This window comes from Schistocerca cancellata, chromosome 4 (genome assembly GCF_023864275.1).
Source record: "Schistocerca cancellata isolate TAMUIC-IGC-003103 chromosome 4, iqSchCanc2.1, whole genome shotgun sequence".
Lineage (NCBI taxonomy): Eukaryota > Metazoa > Arthropoda > Insecta > Orthoptera > Acrididae > Schistocerca > Schistocerca cancellata.
The window spans coordinates 714,162,072-714,186,812 of record NC_064629.1 but is presented as its reverse complement, the minus strand read 5'-3'; the positions used below and the strand labels follow the sequence as shown (position 1 = coordinate 714,186,812).

At 41.6% G+C, this 24,741-nt stretch overlaps 1 protein-coding gene across 1 annotated transcript in view; it reads left to right on the top strand.

The window, feature by feature from the left end:
- Positions 1–23,854, top strand: part of LOC126184395 (serine-rich adhesin for platelets-like) — a 123,153-nt gene extending 99,299 nt beyond the window's left edge. Inside the window, exons 2-3 of the mRNA XM_049926779.1 lie at positions 1,415–8,850; positions 23,837–23,854. Of these exons, the coding sequence (XP_049782736.1) occupies positions 1,415–8,850; positions 23,837–23,854 (7,454 nt within the window). The remainder of the gene's footprint in view (positions 1–1,414; positions 8,851–23,836) is intronic.
- The last annotated feature ends 887 nt before the right edge of the window (positions 23,855–24,741 follow it).

The window sequence follows — 24,741 nt, the reverse complement described above, 5'->3', positions numbered from 1 at the left end:
ACCACAAACCGGTCATAGTGTATTATGGGGCTGCATTCTAGAACATCTCTAAATCTGTTAGAAATTCTTAGTGAATAATGGAGGCTGACTCATTCAGACGCGATATCATTTTTTAAAACATCAGTTACTTTTCCTGCTGAGCTATCCCCTGCCTATAAAAATGCCCTCCTTACCAGACGTTAAACCCTAAGCCTCCCATTCTCGCTATCTGTACTTAACCAGATATAAAGCAATATTAAAACAAAACTTTGATATCCTTTCCTTGAAGCCCAGCTAAGCAGTATTAAATTCTTAGGCACTATTTGAAATATTTTGTATTCTGAAGAACCAAACAATAATCAAACACTTCATAATAATGCAACGTAAGAGCAACCTTAAGATAAGGAGCAAATTTTCTTTCTCTTCTATATTATCCTATGGTGGTGTTCTCATAATGAAGGGCAAAAATTTCACAATTATTTTTGTTATAATTCTGTTGCTCGCTGCTATTCCTGCCGCAAAAACGTAAACGTACATTCCCATTACTGATACACAATATTATCTTACGATTCACGTGGAGCCTACAATTAATGTTACTGATTTAGACATTACTGTAGTTGGCTGATGTTCCCCTGTGTAACAATCACTCCATTCAGTCGGTCCGTCGACATGAACTTCCCTCCATTTCAAGTAGCCAGTTAATGAAATTCACAGATTATTGGCACTATCTGAATAGAAACAAGCATTTTCTTTTTTCTTTGTAAACCTAATATTAATTGTCAACGCTAAAAATAATGTATGTACCCCAAAGTTTCAAAAAATTATAATTGCAAAATACTCTATAATTACCAGGTCGTAAGAAATATCATGCTGTTTACTTCCAACATTTACGAGTCATCTTTCTAAATGACGAACTGCACCATGCCAAACTAATCAGTATGACTCTATAATAATATAATTTCTAAGCACCTCAAAGCGAATCTATCATTTCATTACTCAAACAATGAACAACAGTAAAAACTTAATATGAAACGTAAAGGAGACGGAGGGAGACTATGTTAATAATCGCATTTTCCTAAACAACTCAATAATACAATGTAACAATAATCACTTTATTCATCCCCTACACTATCCAAATTAAAAAATCAAACCAGCATCTGACATAACGTGTAAAGAGCAGACTCCAGCTCCAACAAGGAAGGAGATGAAACAACAATTCACCCCCTGTACGTATAATAATAAAAATTTAAATCTACATATCAAACTTTACATTAGTCTGGGATTACTGTAAAGCTCATGTTGTAAGAGAAAATCGTTACCATAAAGGAGGTCGTGTATAATTCATGAACACATCCATAACAATGCAAGCATACATAAAGCCATTCACAGATACTTAACGATGGGAACTCAATCAATATTCATTCGTGTTTTACAGGAACAGGCGACACATCGAATGAAGGCAGGATCCCATCAACAGATAGTAATGCAAGTGACATAAAGAGTACACCTTCCGCCGCTTCGAGTGAACCAAACACAGACGATGCATTTACTCCCATGTTGTCAGAGACCTCAACTAATACTACAGAAACTACAGAACCAACTGCATCAGATCAGCTGACAAAAGAAGCGTCAGCCACAACAGATGAGACGATTACAACGCTAGATACAACAGAGTCTACTACTACTACTGACAGTAGTAAATCTGCTTCGACTGATCCATCTACAGATGATTCATCTGTCCCTACTTCATCAGAGTCCACAACTGATACTACAGTTACAGAAACTTCAACATCAGAGCAATCGACAACAGAAGGCTCAACTGCAACGGAAGACACAGATACAATCCCGGATACAACAGACTCTACAACTGAAGACATAACGAGTACTAGTACTTCTGCTTCGACTGAACCATCTACAGAAGATTCATCTGTCCCTACTTCGTCGGAGTCCACAACTGATACTACAGTTATAGAAACTTCAACATCAGAGCAATCGACAACAGAAGACTCAACTGCAACAGAAGGCACAGATACAACGCCAGATGCAACCGAGTCTACTACTGATGATGTAACGAGTACTAGTTCTTCTCCTTCGACTGAACCATCTACAGAAGATTCATCTGTCCCTACTTCGTCAGAGTCCACAACTGATACTACTGTTACAGAAACTTCAACATCAGAGCAATCGACAACAGAAGGCTCAACTGCAACAGAAGATACAGATACAACGCCAGATGCAACCGAGTCTACTACTGATGACATAACGAGTACTAGTACTTCAGCTTCGACTGAACCATCTACAGAAGATTCATCTGTCCCTACTTCGTCAGAGTCCACAACTGATACTACAGTTACAGAAACTTCAACATCAGAGCAATCGACAACAGAAGACTCAAATGCAACAGAAGACACAGATACAATGCCAGATGCAACCGAGTCTACTACTGATGACGTCACGAGTACTAGTACTTCTCCTTCGACTGAACCATCCACAGAAGATTCCTCTGTCCCTACTTCGTCAGAGTCCACAACTGATACTACAGTTACAGAAACTTCAACATCAGAGCAATCGACAACAGAAGGCTCAACTGCAACAGAAGATACAGATACAACGCCAGATGCAACCGAGTCTACCACTGAAGACATAACGAGTACTAGTACTTCTGCTTCGACTGAACCATCTACAGAAGATTCATCTGTCCCTACTTCGTCAGACTCCACAACTGATACGACAGTTACAGAAACTTCAACATCAGAGCAATCGACAACAGAAGACTCAACTACAACAGAAGACACAGATACAACGCCAGATGCAACCGAGTCTACTACTGATGACGTAACGAGTACTAGTACTTCTCCTTCGACTGAACCATCTACCGAAGATTCATCTGTCCCTACTTCGTCAGAGTCCACAACTGATACTACAGTTACAGAAACTTCAACATCAGAGCAATCGACAACAGAGGGCTCAACTGTAACAGAAGATACAGATACAACGCCAGATGCAACTGAGTCTACTACTGATGACATAACGAGTACTAGTACTTCTGCTTCGACTGAACCATCTACAGAAGATTCATCTGTCCCTACTTCATCAGAGTCCACAGCTGATACTACAGTTACAGAAACTTCAACATCAGAGCAATCGACAACAGAAGACACAACTACAACAGAAGACACAGATACAACGCCAGATGCAACAGAGTCTACTACTGATGACGTAACGAGTACTAGTACTTCTCCTTCGACTGAACCATCAACAGAAGATTCATCTGTCCCTACTTCGTCAGAGTCCACAACTGATACTACAGTTACAGAAACTTCAACATCAGAGCAATCGACAACAGAGGGCTCAACTGCTACAGAAGATACAGATACAACGCCAGATGCAACCGAGTCTACTACTGATGACATAACGAGTACTAGTACTTCTGCTTCGACTGAACCATCTACCGAAGATTCATCTGTCCCTACTTCGTCAGAGTCCACAACTGATACTACAGTCACAGAAACTTCAACATCAGAGCAATCGACAACAGAAGACACAACTACAACAGAAGACACAGATACAACGCCAGATGCAACCGAGTCTACTACTGATGACGTAACGAGTACTAGTACTTCTCCTTCGACTGAACCATCTACAGAAGATTCATCTGTCCCTACTTCGTCAGAGTCCACAACTGATACTACAGTTACAGAAACTTCAACATCAGAGCAATCGACAACAGAAGACTCAACTGCAACAGAAGGCACAGATACAACGCCAGATGCAACCGAGTCTACTACTGATGACATAACGAGTACTAGTACTTCTCCTTCGACTGAACCATCCACAGAAGATTCATCTGTCCCTACTTCGTCAGAGTCCACAACTGATACTACAGTTACAGAAACTTCAACATCAGAGCAATCGACAACAGAAGACTCAACTGCAACAGAAGACACAGATACAACGCCAGATGCAACCGATTCTACTACTGATGACATAACGAGTACTAGTACTTCTGCTTCGACTGAACCATCTACCGAAGATTCATCTGTCCCTACTTCATCAGAGTCCACAACTGATACTACAGTTACAGAAACTTCAACATCAGAGCAATCGACAACACAAGACTCAAATGCAACAGAAGACACAGATACAACGCCAGATGCAACTGAGTCTACTACTGATGACATAACGAGTAGTAGTACTTCAGCTTCGACTAAACCGTCTACAGAAGATTCATCTGTTCCTACTTCGTCAGTGTCCACAACTGATACTACAGTTACAGAAACTTCAACATCAGAGCAATCGACAACTGAAGACACAACTACAACTGAAGACACAGATACAACGCCAGATGCAACCGAGTCTACTACTGATGACGTCACGACTACTAGTACTTCTCCTTCGACTGAACCATCTACCGAAGATTCATCTGTCCCTACTTCGTCAGAGTCCACAACTGATACTACAGTTACAGAAACTTCAACATCAGAGCAATCGACAACAGAAAGCTCAACTGTAACAGAAGACACAGATACAACGTCAGATGCAACCGAGTCTACTACTGATGACATAACGAGTACTAGTACTTCTGCTGCGACTGAACCATCTACCGAAGATTCATCTGTCCCTACTTCGTCAGAGTCCACAACTGATACTACAGTTACAGAAACTTCAACATCAGAGCAATCGACAACAGAAGGCTCAACTGTAACAGAAGACACAGATACAACGTCAGATGCAACCGAGTCTACTACTGATGACATAACGAGTACTAGTACTTCTGCTTCGACTGAACCATCTACAGAAGATTCATCTGTCCCTACTTCGTCAGAGTCCACAACTGATACTACAGTTACAGAAACTTCAACATCAGAGCAATCGACAACAGAAGGCACAAGTGCAACAGAAGATACAGATACAACGCCAGATGCAACCGAGTCTACTACTGATGACATAACGAGTACTACTACTTCTGCTTCGACTGAACCATCTACCGAAGATTCATCTGTCCCTACTTCATCAGAGTCCACAACTGATACTACAGTTACAGAAACTTCAACATCAGAGCAATCGACAACACAAGACTCAAATGCAACAGAAGACACAGATACAACGCCAGATGCAACTGAGTCTACTACTGATGACATAACGAGTACTAGTACTTCAGCTTCGACTGAACCATCTACAGAAGATTCATCTGTTCCTACTTCGTCAGAGTCCACAACTGATACTACAGTTACAGAAACTTCAACATCAGAGCAATCGACAACTGAAGACACAACTACAACTGAAGACACAGATACAACGCCAGATGCAACCGAGTCTACTACTGATGACATCACGAGTACTAGTACTTCTGCTTCGACTGAACCATCTACCGAAGATTCATCTGTCCCTACTTCGTCAGAGTCCACAACTGATACTACAGTTACAGAAACTTCAACATCAGAGCAATCGACAACAGAAGGCTCAACTGTAACAGAAGACACAGATACAACGTCAGATGCAACCGAGTCTACTACTGATGACATAACGAGTACTAGTACTTCTGCTTCGACTGAACCATCTACAGAAGATTCATCTGTCCCTACTTCGTCAGAGTCCACAACTGATACTACAGTTACAGAAACTTCAACATCAGAGCAATCGACAACAGAAGGCACAAGTGCAACAGAAGATACAGATACAACGCCAGATGCAACCGAGTCTACTACTGATGACATAACGAGTACTACTACTTCTGCTTCGACTGAACCATCTACAGAAGATTCATCTGTCCCTACTTCGTCAGAGTCCACAACTGATACTACAGTTACAGAAACTTCAACATCAGAGCAATCGACAACAGAAAGCTCAACTGTAACAGAAGACACAGATACAACGTCAGATGCAACCGAGTCTACTACTGATGACATCACGAGTACTAGTACTTCTGCTTCGACTGAACCATCTACCGAAGATTCATCTGTCCCTACTTCGTCAGAGTCCACAACTGATACTACAGTTACAGAAACTTCAACATCAGAGCAATCGACAACAGAAGGCACAAGTGCAACAGAAGATACAGATACAACGCCAGATGCAACCGAGTCTACTACTGATGACATAACGAGTACTACTACTTCTGCTTCGACTGAACCATCTACCGAAGATTCATCTGTCCCTACTTCGTCAGAGTCCACAACTGATACTACAGTTACAGAAATTTCAACATCAGAGCAATCGACAACACAAGACTCAAATGCAACAGAAGACACAGATACAACGCCAGATGCAACTGAGTCTACTACTGATGACATAACGAGTACTAGTACTTCAGCTTCGACTGAACCATCTACAGAAGATTCATCTGTCCCTACTTCGTCAGAGTCCACAACTGATACTACAGTTACAGAAACTTCAACATCAGAGCAATCGACAACTGAAGACACAACTACAACTGAAGACACAGATACAACGCCAGATGCAACCGAGTCTACTACTGATGACGTAACGAGTACTAGTACTTCTCCTTCGACTGAACCATCTACCGAAGATTCATCTGTCCCTACTTCGTCAGAGTCCACAACTGATACTACAGTTACAGAAACTTCAACATCAGAGCAATCGACAACAGAAGGCTCAACTGTAACAGAAGACACAGATACAACGTCAGATGCAACCGAGTCTACTTCTGATGACATAACGAGTACTAGTACTTCTGCTTCGACTGAACCATCTACAGAAGATTCATCTGTCCCTACTTCGTCAGAGTCCACAACTGATACTACAGTTACAGAAACATCAACATCAGAGCAATCGACAACAGAAGGCTCAACTGTAACAGAAGACACAGATACAACGCCAGATGCAACTGAGTCTACTACTGATGACATAACGAGTACTAGTACTTCAGCTTCGACTGAACCATCTACAGAAGATTCATCTGTCCCTACTTCGTCAGAGTCCACAACTGATACTACAGTTACAGAAACTTCAACATCAGAGCAATCGACAACTGAAGACACAACTACAACTGAAGACACAGATACAACGCCAGATGCAACCGAGTCTACTACTGATGACGTCACGAGTACTAGTACTTCTCCTTCGACTGAACCATCTACCGAAGATTCATCTGTCCCTACTTCGTCAGAGTCCACAACTGATACTACAGTTACAGAAACTTCAACATCAGAGCAATCGACAACAGAAGGCTCAACTGTAACAGAAGACACAGATACAACGTCAGATGCAACCGAGTCTACTACTGATGACATAACGAGTAGTAGTACTTCTGCTTCGACTGAACCATCCACAGAAGATTCATCTGTCCCTACTTCGTCAGAGTCCACAACTGATACTACAGTTACAGAAACTTCAACATCAGAGCAATCGACAACAGAAGGCACAAGTGCAACAGAAGATACAGATACAACGCCAGATGCAACCGAGTCTACTACTGATGACGTAACGAGTACTAGTACTTCTGCTTCGACTGAACCATCTACAGAAGATTCATCTGTCCCTACTTCGTCAGAGTCCACAACTGATACTACAGTTACAGAAACTTCAACATCAGAGCAATCGACAACTGAAGACGCAACTACAACTGAAGACACAGATACAACGCCAGATGCAACCGAGTCTACTACTGATGACGTCACGAGTACTAGTACTTCTCCTTCGACTGAACCATCTACCGAAGATTCATCTGTCCCTACTTCGTCAGAGTCCACAACTGATACTACAGTTACAGAAACTTCAACATCAGAGCAATCGACAACAGAAGGCTCAACTGTAACAGAAGTCACAGATACAACGTCAGATGCAACCGAGTCTACTACTGATGACATAACGAGTACTAGTACTTCTGCTTCGACTGAACCATCCACAGAAGATTCATCTGTCCCTACTTCGTCAGAGTCCACAACTGATACTACAGTTACAGAAACTTCAACATCAGAGCAATCGACAACAGAAGGCACAAGTGCAACAGAAGATACAGATACAACGCCAGATGCAACCGAGTCTACTACTGATGACATAACGAGTACTACTACTTCTGCTTCGACTGAACCATCTACAGAAGATTCATCTGTCCCTACTTCGTCAGAGTCCACAACTGATACTACAGTTACAGAAACTTCAACATCAGAGCAATCGACAACAGAAAGCTCAACTGTAACAGAAGACACAGATACAACGTCAGATGCAACCGAGTCTACTACTGATGACATAACGAGTACTAGTACTTCTGCTTCGACTGAACCATCTACCGAAGATTCATCTGTCCCTACTTCGTCAGAGTCCACAACTGATACTACAGTTACAGAAACTTCAACATCAGAGCAATCGACAACAGAAGGCTCAACTGTAACAGAAGACACAGATGCAACGTCAGATGCAACCGAGTCTACTACTGATGACGTCACGAGTACTAGTACTTCTGCTTCGACTGAACCATCTACCGAAGATTCATCTGTCCCTACTTCGTCAGAGTCCACAACTGATACTACAGTTACAGAAACTCCAACATCAGAGCAATCGACAAATGAAGGCTCAACTACAACAGATGAGACAGTTACGACGCCAGTTACAACAGTGTCCAGCCCATCATCGTCCTCAACTGAAACTGACTCAACCACAACAACACAATCGACATCAGGAAGTTCTCCCATCTCGTCAGAATCGTCTACAGAGTCTACTGCTGGCCCAACCATTACAACAAATGTTACAAGTACGTCCACAACAGAAATTCCAGGATCCTCGACTACAACGCCTGCTCCACCGCCTCCTCTGATTCAAGGCGATGTCACGGATGAAGAGAATATTACGTGCATTTCTATAACCATGGCAGTTATTATTGAAGTACCTTACATCACGACTGGTAATGAGGTATGGCTTCATCGTTTATTTCTGTTCTCGTTTTGGAGCGCCATTTATCGTCTGTTTTCTTACTGACTGCTTTCTTCTGGTGTTTAATTTAAGTTTTATCTATGTCGATCTCAAGTTAAGGTTACCATTCCCCATCTTCTTCTATGTACCGTTAATCTCGTGTCGTACGGGGTGGGTTTTCCACAGAGATTTGGAAAATTATTTGGTTTACTTCTGTTGCTGGATGCTCTTCGTGCGCCACTTATCTAAGGAAAAGGAGTCGTGTGCACCATCTGTCTGCGAATTCTTTATGCTTTTGTCTGTGCGTGATAGTATTTTAACTATTTGTGTGTCTTATTTCCTGAGGCGGAAAGTAGGGAAGTAGGGACTAGCCCAACATTTTTCATCTTGAACATGGGATACCGCCTGAAAACTACAATCTCCATACTTGGTAACGTATGTGAGACATTGCACATCTTTTTTTGTAGGAGAATTTAATTTCTTTCTTTAAAGCCGCGCTGACCACTCAACTACAGAAACGGGCTCTGAAGTTACGAACTTCACGCCACTGATCGTACACAGTAACAGACGTGTAGTATCATTAAATTAATGATTGAAGTACATCATATACATAAGAACACATCTGTTACTTCACTTTCGCCCTTTCCTTTGTTTGTACACTGAGGTGACAAAAGTCACGGGATAACTCCTAATATCGTGTCGGACCTTCTTTTGCCATGTGTAGTGCAGCAACGCGACGTAGCATGGACTGTACAAGTCGATGGAAGTCCCTTGCAGAAATACTGAACCATGAGTTCTCTATAACCGTTCTTCGTTGCAAAACTGTTGCTGGTGTACGATTTTGTGAACGAACTGACCTCTCGGTTATGTCCCACAAATATTTGATGGGATTCATGTAGGGTGGTCTGGTTGATCAAATAATTCTCTCGAATAGTCCAGAATGTTCTTTAAACCAATCGCGAACAGTTGTGGCCTGGTGCCATGGCGCATCGTTATTTGGGGACGTGATGTCTGTGGATGGCTGAGAATGGGCACCAAATAGCCGAACATAACCATTTCCAGTCAATGATCAGTTTTGGTGGACTAGAGGACCCAGTCCATTCCATGTAAACACAGCCTACATTATTATTGAGCCACCACCAGCTAGCACAGTGCCTTATTGCAACTTGCGTCTATGGCTTCGTGGGGTCTGCGCCACACTCGATCCCTACCATCAGGTTTCTTCAACTGAAATCGTTACTCATTCGACCAGGCCACTGTTTTCCAGTTCCATAGGGTCCAACCGATATGGTCCAGAGCCCAGGCGCTGCAGGCGATTTCGTGCTGTTAGCAAAGGCACTCACGTCGGTCGTCTGCTGCCATAGCACATTAATGTCGGATTTCGCTGCACTGACGTAAGGGATACGTTCGTCATACGTCCCACATTCCTGTAATTATTTTATGCAGTGTTGCTTGTTTGTTAACACTGACAACTCCACGTGCACGCTATTGCTCTCGGTCGTTAAGTGAAGGCCGTCGGCCACTGCGTTGTCCGTGGTGAGAGGTAATGCCTGAAATTTGATATTCTCGGCACACTTTTCACACTGTGGATCATGGAATACTGAATTCCCTGACAATTGCCGAAATGGAATGTCCCATGCGTCTAGCTCCAACTACCATTCCGCGTTCAAAATCTGTTAATTCCCGTCGTGCGGCCATAATCACGTCGGAAAACCGTTCGCGTGAATCGCCTGAGTACAAATGACTTCTCCGCCAATGTGCTGCCCTTTCATACCTTGTGTACGCGATACTGCCGCCATATGTATATGTGCAAATCGCTGTCCCATGATTTTAGACACCTCAGTGTAAATCAAATTTAGAACCATCGCTACAGCTTTGAGATCAGTTAGTTAAATGTCCTTACAGCAAGTCTTTGAAGTACAAGGTTGTTTTATAAGATGGTGGTGGTCCCTCCTTTTATGTGACACACCACCGTCCGCTGTGGCCGAGCGGTTCTAGGCGCTTCAGTCGGGAACCGCGCGACCGCTACGGTCGCCGGCTCGAATACTGCCACAGGCATGGATGTGTGTGATGTCCTCAGGTTAGTTAGGTTTAAGTAGTTCTAAGTTCTAGGGGAATGGTGACCTCAGATGTTAAGTCTCATAGTGCTCAGGGCCATTTGAACCATTTTTTTTTATGTGACACACCATATGGCAGCCACCTCAAGTAGCATTCCTCTAATTCTTGCAGCCTATGAGTCACGAGGTGTGTTAGAGCGTAATTCTGGATAGAGTCCGCTGTGCTTCGTCCTTCATCGCCAGATCACGCTGAAAAACCCCTGCTGGCAGCTACTCCGTCCCGTATCTTCCCAACACACAGTGAAGAGTTTCCACCTCTGGCAATCTTCTGCCTGCTTCTGACACAAATGACACACTATTGTTGATCACCCAACAACTCTGCTCTCCCCAACCACACATGCCCTCATTGTTCGTCCTTCCCCTACTTTTTTACGTCAATAACTTAGATCCTGGCATGGTTCGGAACAGCAATAAGATTTTGTTGTTTTTTTCTTTGACTAAAACAAAACATTACAATTTAATGTTGTTCTAAGTGTAACACATAAGAATTTACGTAATATGAGAAAAGAACTCTGTTAAATTTGCCTCTCAGATTTTCTGCGAATGACAGACTTCGTGTCTGATGTTAGTGATGTTCGTAACATTATCTCTTAATGGCTACTACGTAGAAGACCCGAAGGCATCTATGTTTCTATCCTTTCATATTATTGTGGCATATTTTATAGCTTTTGAGAAAAAAAATATTTTGTCAGATTATACGAGGGGCATTCAATAATTAAAGAGACAAATTGATGTAGAAATGAAACATTTTGTAGGAGGAGTGTTGTACTTTCACGACTTTAGTTAGCATCGCTGGGGAGACCTGACAACAACTGTCGGAGTCCCGTTTTTTTTTTATTTCTGAAGGTGAAAAACCGATTAAAATCTTTTCTCGAACTGCCTGGTGAAAGTCGTATGAACAGTGGATATTTTTATAAATAGGTCAAAGAGTTCAAAAACGATTGAATTTCAATAACTGACGAATAATGTCCTCTCCGACCAGCTGAAGTGTTAACTCCTTCGCTTGAGACCCCCATTGATGACATTATTCGTGAAGACCGAAGCATTACACTTGAACATATAGCGAGACCAGTTGCAATAGGAGTTGACACAGTTCATAAAGTTATCAGTAACATTCTGAAGTACAGTAAAACATGTGCAAGGTGGGTCTCGAAAGAGATAACGCAACAAGACAAGAAGACAAAACTCAGTATGTACAGACTTGAAAGAAGGGGCTAAAAGGAAGCTAACCCTTTTCTAAACTAGATTTTAACGTGTGATGGAACTTAGTTTCATCATTTTGAACCTGAATCAGAAAGACAAAGTACGGAATTGGAGCACGCCAGCTCACCCGTCTGATAGAAATTCATAACACAGGTATCAACGGGAAAAGTCATGTTGACTGTCTTTTGAGATGGCGGTTAGTTGAAAGATTAGAGATTATGTTGAGAAGCAGTATACGTCTCATTTTATAAGAAATACAAAGTTTTTTCTGCCTCACTCTGTCTCTTTAATTACTGAAAGTCCCTCGTACAACAACTGTTACAAGTAGGGGATATTAATTGTGCTTCTGTTTTGTCATACTACACCGATCAAAGTTTATATACTCGGTACAGTCAAACGACGCACTTGATAAGCATGCTTAATAAATCTCAGGATCAATGTCACCGTAAATATCACTATGTTAATATAATATCATATTCTATGCTCTTATGACATATAATTTTGTTTTTCGATGCCACCAGAGACCGCTAGAATTTATCGTTTCTTGCGTGAAGTCCGCCACTGAAATTCTTAATCGATCTATGTAAGCAAGAGGTTAACATTTCTGTTTGTGTTCCAGCACAACACGGCGAATGTAACAGTCCCCGAAAATGCTGAAATTACTGGAAATTGTGGCGAGGAAATCCAAAACGTTTCAATTGTCTGGGATCCTCCAACAACACAGAAACGTTGGCGAAGGGAGATTCCGAAAGACAAGAATCATTTACTAATGAGTATACAAAAGTCTGCAGATGGTCAGCGATACCATATTGGTAGCGCTGAAATAATGGTTATCCTGGATCCTGTCAACTTCCCAGACGCTAAGGATCGAGGTAAGGAACACAGCAAACTTCAGCGAATCTACGTTGTGAATAAATTATATTACAAAGTTCTAAGACATTTTACTTGGGGGTGATATATTTTTGCAAGTACAGTGAAGCAAATAGATACGAAACAGCGTGTTATCGGGGCACTACTTTAGTATTTTAACTAAGAAGTCATCAGAATGGATCGCCGTGGAGAACATGCAGAGTATTTCGACAACAGACTAACTTGTTATTACGACCGAACGAAGTGCACAGTTTTAGCTTTTTTTTTATTTTTTTTATCCAGTCCCCACCTTTCTGTAAGAGTTACTTGAGGCGGGTCAACAATGTTATCGCATCGATGTGTCTTTGTTCGTACATCCACTAACATGATCAATTTACGACAAGGTAGACGAAGCAAGTGAAAATGTCTAAGGACAGAGAAAGAAAGTACCACAGAGTCCGCTGTGTACTCGTACACCGCTGCGACGAGGGTTATTTGCCTCTAGCGCAACATTGTACTTGGATTAAGGATATGTTGGTAACTGGGTGAAGTTAGTGAGAGTTCTCTATATTGTCGGGCTCCAGCTTCACGAACTCCAGCGGGCTCCTGTAGTTGCTGTGCAGCTGGAAAGCAGAGCAGCGCAGCGCAGGACACGCAGTTTGGCTAAAGCGTGACGGAGCAGCATAGTGCAGCCCTGGGGCGGACACCGGGGACAATATTTAATGCAACTGTTCAAATAGCACTGTTACACAGTGGTACCGATCAAGAAAATGAAATGTCTGCAATGGATCCAAGCTAGAATTCGCCCATAGAAAGTGTGTTTTCACCTCTCACCTCATTTTCGGATAGTATTAAATTAACTATTCAGCTTAATTACAATATTTTTCTCCTTGGTGTTACAATTTCAGTAATTTTAAACAAATTAACAATATACGCCCATTATCGGTATAATAGTTAGCCTCCAAGTTCCGTCTCGTTCACTATGACGCTTAGACAGCTCCATGCTGTCAGTGTGTTATTCGCGAGCTTGCAACATATTCGTTCCCTCGGAATGTTCCGCCACAACCGTTCGGCTCTACAGCTGTGATCCGTTTTAGAAAGCACGTGCCTCTAGAAACAGTGCTGTCCTTTACTGTCTGTCTGCGCTTGCCTGGGTCCTAGCCATACTCTCGGCCTTATTGCAAGGGTAAAACCCAAACACGGATGGCTAAAACCGAATAAAACTTATTTCAAAATACGAATACGTGTCTGGTTTACCACCAGCCAGTGTAATTTTTAATCAAGTTTTACATTTGTGTATAATCGATGTCTAAATGTTAACGAATCCGAGTCTACATAAGCGGAAGTTACTGAGGGAACAACAGTATGTAACAGACAGTTATAACCACCAGATTCATAAAACATTAACATTTGCTTGAAACAAAATACACCGGCTGACCAAAAAAGTGAAACATCCAGAAGATACGGTCGAATGTCAATGTAACATCATACAAGGCTTGATCAGACAGTAACGGAAATTTTTTAATTTCGCGGGCTTTATACATAGGATTTTCAAAAAAAAAAAAAATATCTTGTTGGTGGTCCTGATGTATGATTGCATTTTCAACTGTTTTGAATGTTTAATTTATTGTTGAAAGTCGAAAAGGATATACGTGTCTTCGAGTGCTCATCGAATTTTTGTTTTCGAGAAAGGTGGATCAAAGAATTTGCATCAAGTTTTGCTAGAAAAATGGAATAAAGTGCAGTACCGTTTTCGAAACGTGACTATGGATTTGGTCGAATCTACTGTGAGTAAGGCAAGAGTTTACGAGTGGTATAAACATTCTGTAAGAGGGTCAAGATGTTGAAGACGACAACCACCCCGAACGCCCTAGCACATCAATTACTGACGACATTGTGGAAGAAGTAAAGAAAATGGTTCTGAAAAATCACCGAATCTCCCTCAGAGAGGATGCTGATGACATCGGCATACCATTTGGCTCATGCTAAGAAATTTTTTAGGAGGTTTTGGACATGAAATGTGTAGCAGCAAAGTTTATTCAGAACTTACAAAATTGTTAAGGCTTTCGTGGCCACTTGTTGACAAACTGCCTATTGGCTTCTGTCTCGGGTTCTTCGGCCGACGTTCATCTAATGATTTTTCTGACGTTTCGCCAGCACGAGTGGCTGGAATTGTCAGAGCTTCAGCCTCCATTTGACAATGCCAGCCATTCGTGCTGGTGAAACGTCAGAAAAATCATTAGATGAACGTCGGCCGAAGAACCCGAGACAGAAGCCAATAGGCAGTTTATTCAGAACTTGTTGAATTTCGACCAAAAACGACGTCACGTGTACATCGCTCAGGAATTACTGAATGAGGTCGACAACGATCCAGAACTTCTAAAGAAGGTCATAACTGATGACAAAACATCGGTATACGAGTAGGACGTCGAAACCAAGGCCCAATCGTCCCTATGGAAACTGCCTGAAGAGCCAAGACAGAAAAAAAAATCCACACGTTCGATCACATGTGAAGGTTCTTCTCGTTGTTTTCTTAGATTACAATGGGATAGAGCATCACGAGTTCTTACCTTATGATCGTACGGTCAACAAGGAGTACTACCTCGAAGTTATGCATCGTCTGCGTCAAGTAACCGGAAGAAAATGACGAGAATTGGAGCAAAAACCACTCGTGGAAATTGCATCACGATAATGCTCCTGCTCGCACATCAATGCTTATTCGTGATCTTTTGGCAAAAAACAAAACCGTTATGTTGGCTCAGTCTCCGTATTCGCGAACGTGGCCCCCTGCGACTCCATTCTACTCCCGAGGCTGAAGAGAACCATGAAAGGAGGTCGTTTTGCTACCACTGATGAGATAAAAACAGAATCGCTGAAGGAGCTGAACACAATAACGTAAAGTGAGTGGCAGAAGTGCTACCGAGATTGCAAAAAGCCCTCACACAAGTGTATCATATCTAAGGGGTAGTAGTTTGAAGGGGACAAAATTGACGCTGATGAATAAATAAAGATTCTTCAAGAAAAACAAAAATTCCCGTTACTTCTTGACCACACCTCGTACATGTACTCACCACCGATTCCGATGTAAATGATTAGAGTAGCAATTATCTCTGATAGGTAGAACGGCCGCCAGAGTGCATTAGTGTTGTTAATGTTTAGTGTTTCCCCCAGGCCTGGTAGAGTGCAAGGTGTTAATAATTAAAGTTCCAGTTTGAAAACGCTGTAGAAAGAGAACCACTGCTCAGAATTACGTCAAATTTGAACGGCATATTATTGACACTGGGAGAGAAGTAATTAAAAACAAAATTACGGAAGTTTTACCAATTAATGACGTAAACGAGGTCGGCTACAAATCGCAATACGACGGCTATTGTTTGAGTTGCACATTACACCACCCGTACCGTTCAATGTGCATGACTGCACAAGTTCAGCAGTCAACTGTTGTGGCACTGTCAGTTAGGTAAGCCCATTCACCATGGCAAGGTCGTACCATATCGGATCGGAAAAATCGGTTTTTAATTGTCCTGAAGCCAAAAACAGCATAAAAAGCAAAATGACATCAGCTTTTAATGGTCCTGGGTCAAAAATCCGCATAAAAAGTAAACAGTATGTTCCACAACATATCGCAATATATTGGGCGGGCGCGGCTCGTAATTAAAGGCTCTGAGGCGGAGCCGCCCCAAAATGTTTATTAAAATAAATTTCTCAATAATGTATTACAGAATTTACATTATCAGAATGCATTTCTCATATTTCACAGACAGGACTAAGTAACGCTAGTGAACGTTTTTGGAACTCTTGATAAGTGATGTCACTCGATGTTTTCGAACAAGTAGTAGCTAGTCTTAAGGCTGCGCTTTGAAATCCCGCTTAGCTCTATGTAGCTGAGGTGTGGGGGCGTGCTTTCCTCGGAGTACAACTCTTATGGGCGTCGCGAAGTGTCTGGTGTTTCAGCCTAAGGGTTTCCTACCAAACTGCACACAATTTTCACCTTCCACTGCTTACATCAAAAGAGAATGGATAGAGTTGCTGAAACTTTGCTGTCGAATCCCTGTCTCCGTATATCTATTTATGCTTTAATGTGTCTTTAATCGACGTTTAGTATTATTGTTCTGATAGTGTTTTAGACAGTTTGCAGAGTGCAAGATTATAGTAACATAAGTACACTGAAGGCCAAAGAAACTGACACATCTGCCTAATATCGTGTTCGGCCCCCACGAGCACGCAGAAGTGCCGCAACACGACTGATGTCTGAAGTAGTGCTGGAGGGAACTGACACAATGAATCCTGCAGGGCTGTCCATAAATCCGTAAGAGTACGAGGTGGTGGAAACCTCTTCTGAATAGCACGTTGCAAGACATTCCAGATATGCTCAATAATGTTCATATCTGGGGAGTTTGGTGGCCAGCGGAAGTGTTTAAACTCAGAAGAGCATTCGTGGAGCCACTCCGCAGCAATTCTGGACGTGTGGAGTGTCGCATTGTCCTGCTGGAATTGTCCAAGTCCGTAGGAATGCACAATGGACATGATTGGATGTGGGTGATCAGACAGGTTGCTTACGTATGTGATACCTGTCAGAGTCTTATCTAGACATATCATGAGTCCCATATCACTCCAACTGCACATGTCTCACACCATTACAGAGCCTCCACCAGCTTGAACAGTCCCATGCTGACATGCAGGGTCCATGGATTCATGAGGCTGTCTCCATACCCGTATACGTCCATCTGCTCAATACAATTTGAAACGAGACTCGTCCGACTAGGCAACGTGTTTCCAGTCATCAACAGTCCAATGTCGATGTTGACAGGCACAGACGAGGTGTAAAGCTTTGTGTCGTGCAGTCATCAAGGGTACACGAGTGGGCCTTCGGCTCCAAAAGCCCATATCAATGATATTTCATTGAATGGTTTGCACGCTGACACTTGTTGATGGCCCAGCACTGGAATCTGCAGCAATTTGGGGAAGGGCTGCACTTCTGTCACATTGAACGATTCTCTTCCGTCGTCGTTGGTCCCATTCCTGCAGGATCTTTTTCTGGACGTACCGGATTCCTGATATTCATGGTACAATCGTGAAACGGTGGTACGGGTAAATCCCCACTTCATCGCTACCTCGGAAATGCTGTGTCTCATCGCTCGTGCCCCGACTATAACACCACATTCAAACTCACTTAAATCTTGATAACCTGTAATTGTAGCACCAGTAACCGACCTACCAACGGCGCCAGACACTTGTCGTATATACGCGCTGCCGACCTCAGCACCGTATTCTGCCTGTTTACATATCTCTGTATTTGAATACGCATACCTATACCAGTTTCTTTGGCGCTTTAGTGTATTGCCATCTAGCGAGAGTGTCACCAATGATTACAGGAAAAAGCGTGCGAAACATACTCTTGCGCGAAATATGTTCCGTTACTTTCATTTCTTTGCTTGCTAACTGTGGGAACGTACGGTATTAGCAAGTTTCTTTTTGTCAATGTCTTATGCATGAGATTAGTTTTACTTTTTTGCGAATAACAGCAGCACACCACTAGTTCGAAAAAAGCACAATATGCATTCAGTGTGCAATTTATCAGGTAAAATTTTGGAACATACAGTTAGGATGAAAGTGGAGGAACTTGGTGCGCCTAGGGCCGATGTAAACATAACAGTGTACAAGCAATTTTAACAGAGCAATGTACAATGCAGCTGAGTGTTTGTGTGCGCCATATCATTTACAATGAATATTTTTATAATACACAAGTATAAATACGAGAAACACGATGTGTAAATAAGCATGACTGTTGCTCGGGTTGCCCATGTCAGCCAGTCACAACAGAAGATCCGTGACGTGATGGAAACGTCACTGTTTCGTTACGCAAACTCATTAACATCGTGGTTTGAGGGCACAAAACTTTAAAGGTCTGAAGTTAAGAAATTAAAATATCAAAAACATTAAGCAAGCAGCGAAGCTAACATACACTGCATTAAGGATCTCTCCAAAACGTCTCTTTTGGTACGGTTTGTTGTGGTAAACTATCGGAAAATGTGACGTTGGGGGATAAATAAGCTACCTACAGATTTTTCCATGAAGTTAGCTTTTGATATTATTTGGTAGTTGCTTATGAAACGGAAAGAAGACACAGTATGTAAATGTTTGGATAGTGTGTGATGTATCCTCCTCCTTCCGAAATCTTGGTTATGGTGACAGACTGATCTGTAGCACAGCCCGAGGTTGGTTTAGTTCCGGTTGATAAACGTTGCAGCCTTCCCCAGTATGGAAATCGCGAGCCATGCCTGGTCTCGGTGGGTCATATTCAGAATGCGTTGTGCAATGCGTGCCTTCAATTCAGCTACGTTTGTATCTGGAGCACTGACTACAACATCTTTCAGATAACCCCACAGCCAAACGTCTCACGGATTAGCTCAGATGATCTGGACAGTCACCTGTAAGGAAATAACAATTGTTAATTCTGGCATTTCCGAAATGCTTCCACAGCAACCGCTTCACTGGCTGTGCAATGTGTGGAGTAGCGCGCATAAAAATGATCCTACCCACACATCCGTGCTGTTGACGAGTTGGAATGACCTTGATGCGCAAAAGGCTCTCACACCAAAAGGTACAGGAAACAGTACCCGCAGGACTCGTCTCCTACAAAAAATATGCACCTACGATAAACGCTACTGTCAACCCGCGTCACACAGTCACTTTTGCAGAATGAAGTGATATCAGTTAATGTGCGTGTATATTTTCCGTTGCCCATATTCTGCTATTCTGCGTATTGACATGTCCTTGGAGATGGAAATGAGCTTTATCTCATGACAGAATGTTCCACAGCCATTCATTGTACACTTCCACACGAGCAAGAACTTCCAGATTGAACGCTTGTCATGCTGGCAGGTCGGCAGGAAGCAACTCCTGAAAAAGATCTTTTTTATGGATAGCAATGTAGCATGCGTCTTAGGATTTTATGCACCATGCTCGCAGAAATGTTCAACGTTTGGGCATGCTCTGCATGCTTACACGCCACCACTCGACCCCTCCTGCAGTACTGTGGTCATATCTTCTACAGACGTTGTATCAACTGCTTTCCTCCTCTGCCACGTTGCACTTCAAAAGAACTTGTCTCTTTCAATTTTATAATCATTTTCACCACACCCTTAACAGACATCAGACCACTGCCTTTTTTCATACCCTTGAGTGCCCAGAACTTTTGCAGGGCTTCTGGCAGACAGCCACCATTCTTGTAAATGAGTTTTACCAGCAGCACGCGATCCTTCATTAAGACAGTCATGTTGGTCATATCAGGTACAAACTGAGGAACAGCAGTGTGCTGCGCATCTGTTGGTGTGCATATTCTGACGCTTACAGCGCCATCTATTCGCAACATTTTCGTTATTTTTTTCATGATGTTTCCCCTTGTGTTAATAATATACTCTTCAAGTTTAACGTCATTCTGAGAAGTGGTTATCTTTCTATAGTGTTTTGAAACCGGAACCTTAATTATGGACAGCCTGTAATTGAGAGGTGTGAACAGTGTCAGACGTTGAGTGATCACTGTGAAGGCCATGGAGACGCAACATCTCATTTGAGAATACGTTATGAACACCAGACACTGTTTGAAGGGAGTGTCATTGTGGGTCTCCATTTGGTCGGCTGGTCGAATCGTGCAATATCCAGATTGTGGAAGTTCAGATGTGACAGTGGTCCAATGTTGGACTGCGTAGAAAGATGTCGGCAGGTATACCCGTCAGCAAGGTTCTGGTGAGCCATGTCTGGCCACCACAAGTAATAACTGTTATGTAGTGCACAAAGGACATCATATCCCCTTCAAATCTGTGCCTCTCATCCAATATCAAGTAATGGGCTCCCTGTAACTTGCTGTGTCTTTCTGCATAATTGCTCAGACACTAGCAGCAGCTGAACTAGGGAATTACTGAGCCATGGATAAGCTTCTGTTAACTCCAGGACACAAATCACTGCTTTTGGAGTGGTGCTGTGACCAGAAAGCAAGGGCTCCTGTTAAATGACATCTCACTGCATTCTGTGATGTATCACAGTTCTTTCTCTGCCCCACGTGACCATCATTGTTAAGGATGTTAGTAACCTAGGGAGGGGTTCAATTCTCTCACTATTTTGGAAAGTCACATTTGTTTTACTCCTGGAACCGTGATGTGGTGAGCCATCGCATATAAGTTCAGGTCACAGCTGGTTGTGATTGAGGGAACTCCAACTACACAGTGGTACATCATGTACATCTTGCATTCTTGTGTGTTACATCTCATGCAACAGCTATCAATTGTCTGCATGATATTGAGCTACTCCTGTGACCAGCAAGGTGCCGAGATCTGTCCCTGATTGAACATGTGTGGAGCCTGCTCAGATGTCAGCTTAGTCCCAGTGCCAGTATCCATGTTATCACGGACCAGTTACAACAGTTATGGACTAGCTTACCTCAGGATAGGGTACATTGGCTTTATGACACCCTTCACAACCAAATCGGTGCATCAATTTTTCAAGCTGGGGTACTTCTCTTGTCAGACACATCATTTGAGTGGTTGGTGTGATTAAAAACACTCACCTGTCATTGTCATTTAGGTGCATGGACCGTGTTTGTATGCCAGTGTTGTCAGCTTCTGTGATAAGAATTTCCAAGATATTACTTAGACTGATGAGACAAATATCGGTACTTTTTCACAGGGACTCGCTGAGTTCACGTATCATATGCTGTGATGTGTCAGTTGTGGCAGCCACGGGTGGATACTTTTGGTGCATTATGTTTCCCTCTGCGGTTTTGGTTGAGGTTTTCTGGGCTCTGGACTTCTTTTATGTAGGTAGTGGTGTTGCCAGTTTCTTGAATTCCTCCCCAGGAAGTTCTAGGCGGAACTCGAGTTGCGTGTCTGCATTATGTAAGGGAGACCGGGGCAATACTGACTCCTCAAGAGAGTTTCCATTTTGTTTTGGAATCTGTCACTTCCATGGAAAAATTCATAGCACTTTATATGGTCCAAGAACGTTAGACACATAGCTATACCAGAAAAACTAAAAAAATTTTAATACCTTTGGCACTAAATAAACATTTTCTTAAGTCTGTAACTGGTCAGTATTTCCTGAGTACTTGGGTAGTATCAGTCCCTTACAGGTAATAGCAACAATATGAAGACTCCAGAAACTAAAACTTTAATCTTCCTATGCAATACTTTCTTTTAAATTGCTTTATTAAGGAAAGAAATTACTGGACTGTTCAGTGACAGACAGTCAGAAAATGACAAGAATATGCTCAGAACTAAATTCCATGACATTACCAAATAAAGAATCAAGAGTGCTATTGTCTTCTTTTGGGAAATAGGGTGATTTCAGCAGACTAATTAAGGATCATCAGTAATGCATCTGTTCGTTTGGGTATGATGTGCACCTCTTTTTCTCAAATCTGAAGAAGAGCTTGTTGCACAAATGATTGAAGAATCTACAGATGCTCTGCCATGAAGATAAGAGCTGCACCAATAGTGTGAATGCAGTTGCAGATGGTAGTGTTGGTGATTGAATGCAATGAGAACTACCAACAGATTAAGAGCAAGTCAGTTGCTAACAGTTTAATAGCAGTATAATCCCAGCCATGATAGAGTGGCTGTAATTTACTGCTGAAATTAGTTGTAGAATCAACAACCTATTAAGTGTAGTCATAGAAGGCTATGGTAGAAATGATCATCTGATGACCAGATAAACACGGTTTTTAACTTTCAGAAACTGTTTGCAAATGACATAACGGTATACAATGAGATAACAGTCTTAAAAAATTATTTGGATATACAAGAAGACTTAAAGATGTTTATCAATTGTTTGTAAAGAGCAATACCTGACCCTCAACACAAATAAATTTTACACAGTATATAAAATAAACAAAAAAAAGTCTGAAGTCCTTTGACTATATGATCACACACTGGAATTGCTGGAGCCAACAAGTATCTAGGAGTATGCCTCTGAAATTATATATTGCAGAATTACTATAAATATATAACCATAGGGAAGAACAATGCCAAACTAGATTTAATCAGAAGAAAGCTAATAAAGTGCAGTTTACGCATGAAGGAGATGATTCACAGAACATTCATTCAATAAATTCTTGTTTGTTTGTCTGGAACCTGTATCAAGTTGGTTCAGAGGGAGACGTGGAAAGTATTCAAAGAAGAGTTGTGCACTTGGTCACAGATTTGTTTCATTAGCATCACAGAAATGCTCATTGAACTCCAGTGGGAGTGACTACAAGAAATTTATTGTGCATTGTATAAATCTTCACACTCAAACTCCAAAGAACCCACTTTCCCATACAACTCTAAAAATATATAACTTACTTTAACTTATTTCTGCATTAAATACCAGAAAGAATTTAGGACCGACTACAGTCTGAATAGCAAACATTTCAGTTGTAATACTAGCAATCCATGTGGCAGCTACATTTCTGAAATGCTACAACATGGACTGAAAATTTCTGTAATATTATGAAAAGAATATATTGCTATTCACCATATAGAGAAGACGTTGAGTTGCTCACAGGCACAACAAAAAGAGAGCCATGCATTTGAGTTTTTCACTGAAAGGCCTTCTGCCAAAGTAGGACACACATTCACACAAGCACAGTTACATACACATGGCCACTGTTTGTGGCCACTGAGGCTGGACTGTTTCTCATGATATTTTGCTTGACAAATCATATGATATAAAAGACAGAAAGTTTCCATACATGTCAACAACAGTGAATAATGAAAACTTAGCAACCTGTTACCTTTAAATATGTGGTGTCTATTGCAGTTTAATATAAGTCTGTGTTTCAGGAATCAGAAAAGGAATAGCGAACATAGTAATGCCTCTTGAGTTGACACAAGAACATATTTCTTGAAGCCATTTCTAAAAGTTCGATTTGAAAATTAGATATTTCTGCTTTAGCAAGAACCACAACTTACCATTATTTCATAAGGGTTATTTAGTTATTTTTGTATTATTATTATTATTATTGTTGTTGTTGTTGATGTTGTTGTTGTTGTTGTTGTTGTTGTTGTTGTTGTTACTTGTTTTTACATAAAATGATGGTGAAATTCTTGTGCTTTGGCTGCAACAAAACTTACAAAATACACAGATTATATTTATCATTTGATATAGCTTCATTCTTTATTTAGATACTATAATGTATTTTAAGCTGTCTCATGAGAATGTGTTACACACCCTATCATCTTTCCTTGTGAAAGATAATGTGCCAACAGACTTATCACAGTAGTGCTCATTTATGTCATAAGAATTATGTAACCTTTGACTTCTTCTCCATACTGAACTTGCTCCAAACCACAATCCATGCCCTGAAAACAATAAAACCAGTGTATGGGTTTCCTCCCACTCCTAAACAGTCCCCATTTTAGATACTTAATCTTACCAGTGTCACTACTAAAGCAGTTGAAATTTCATCAGCTAAATATTATTGTTCTTTGTACATCCTCACAGTCAAATTCTAAACATGATTATTATGGAGCCCACAGATAACTTCAGCAGTCCAAACAAACCCCAGAACAGTATACCTCTTGCTTCAGTTTTCTTGAGCACTCTTTCAGTAGTCTCATTATTTGGAAGAGAACTTGTTTGTTTCACAGACTAAATCTTTCTCTCATATGAAGTTGACAATCCAGTGTATTATCATATGTTGCCTCTGGGTTCTGTAAATTTTTTTAACATTTAAGGGGTGCTTCCT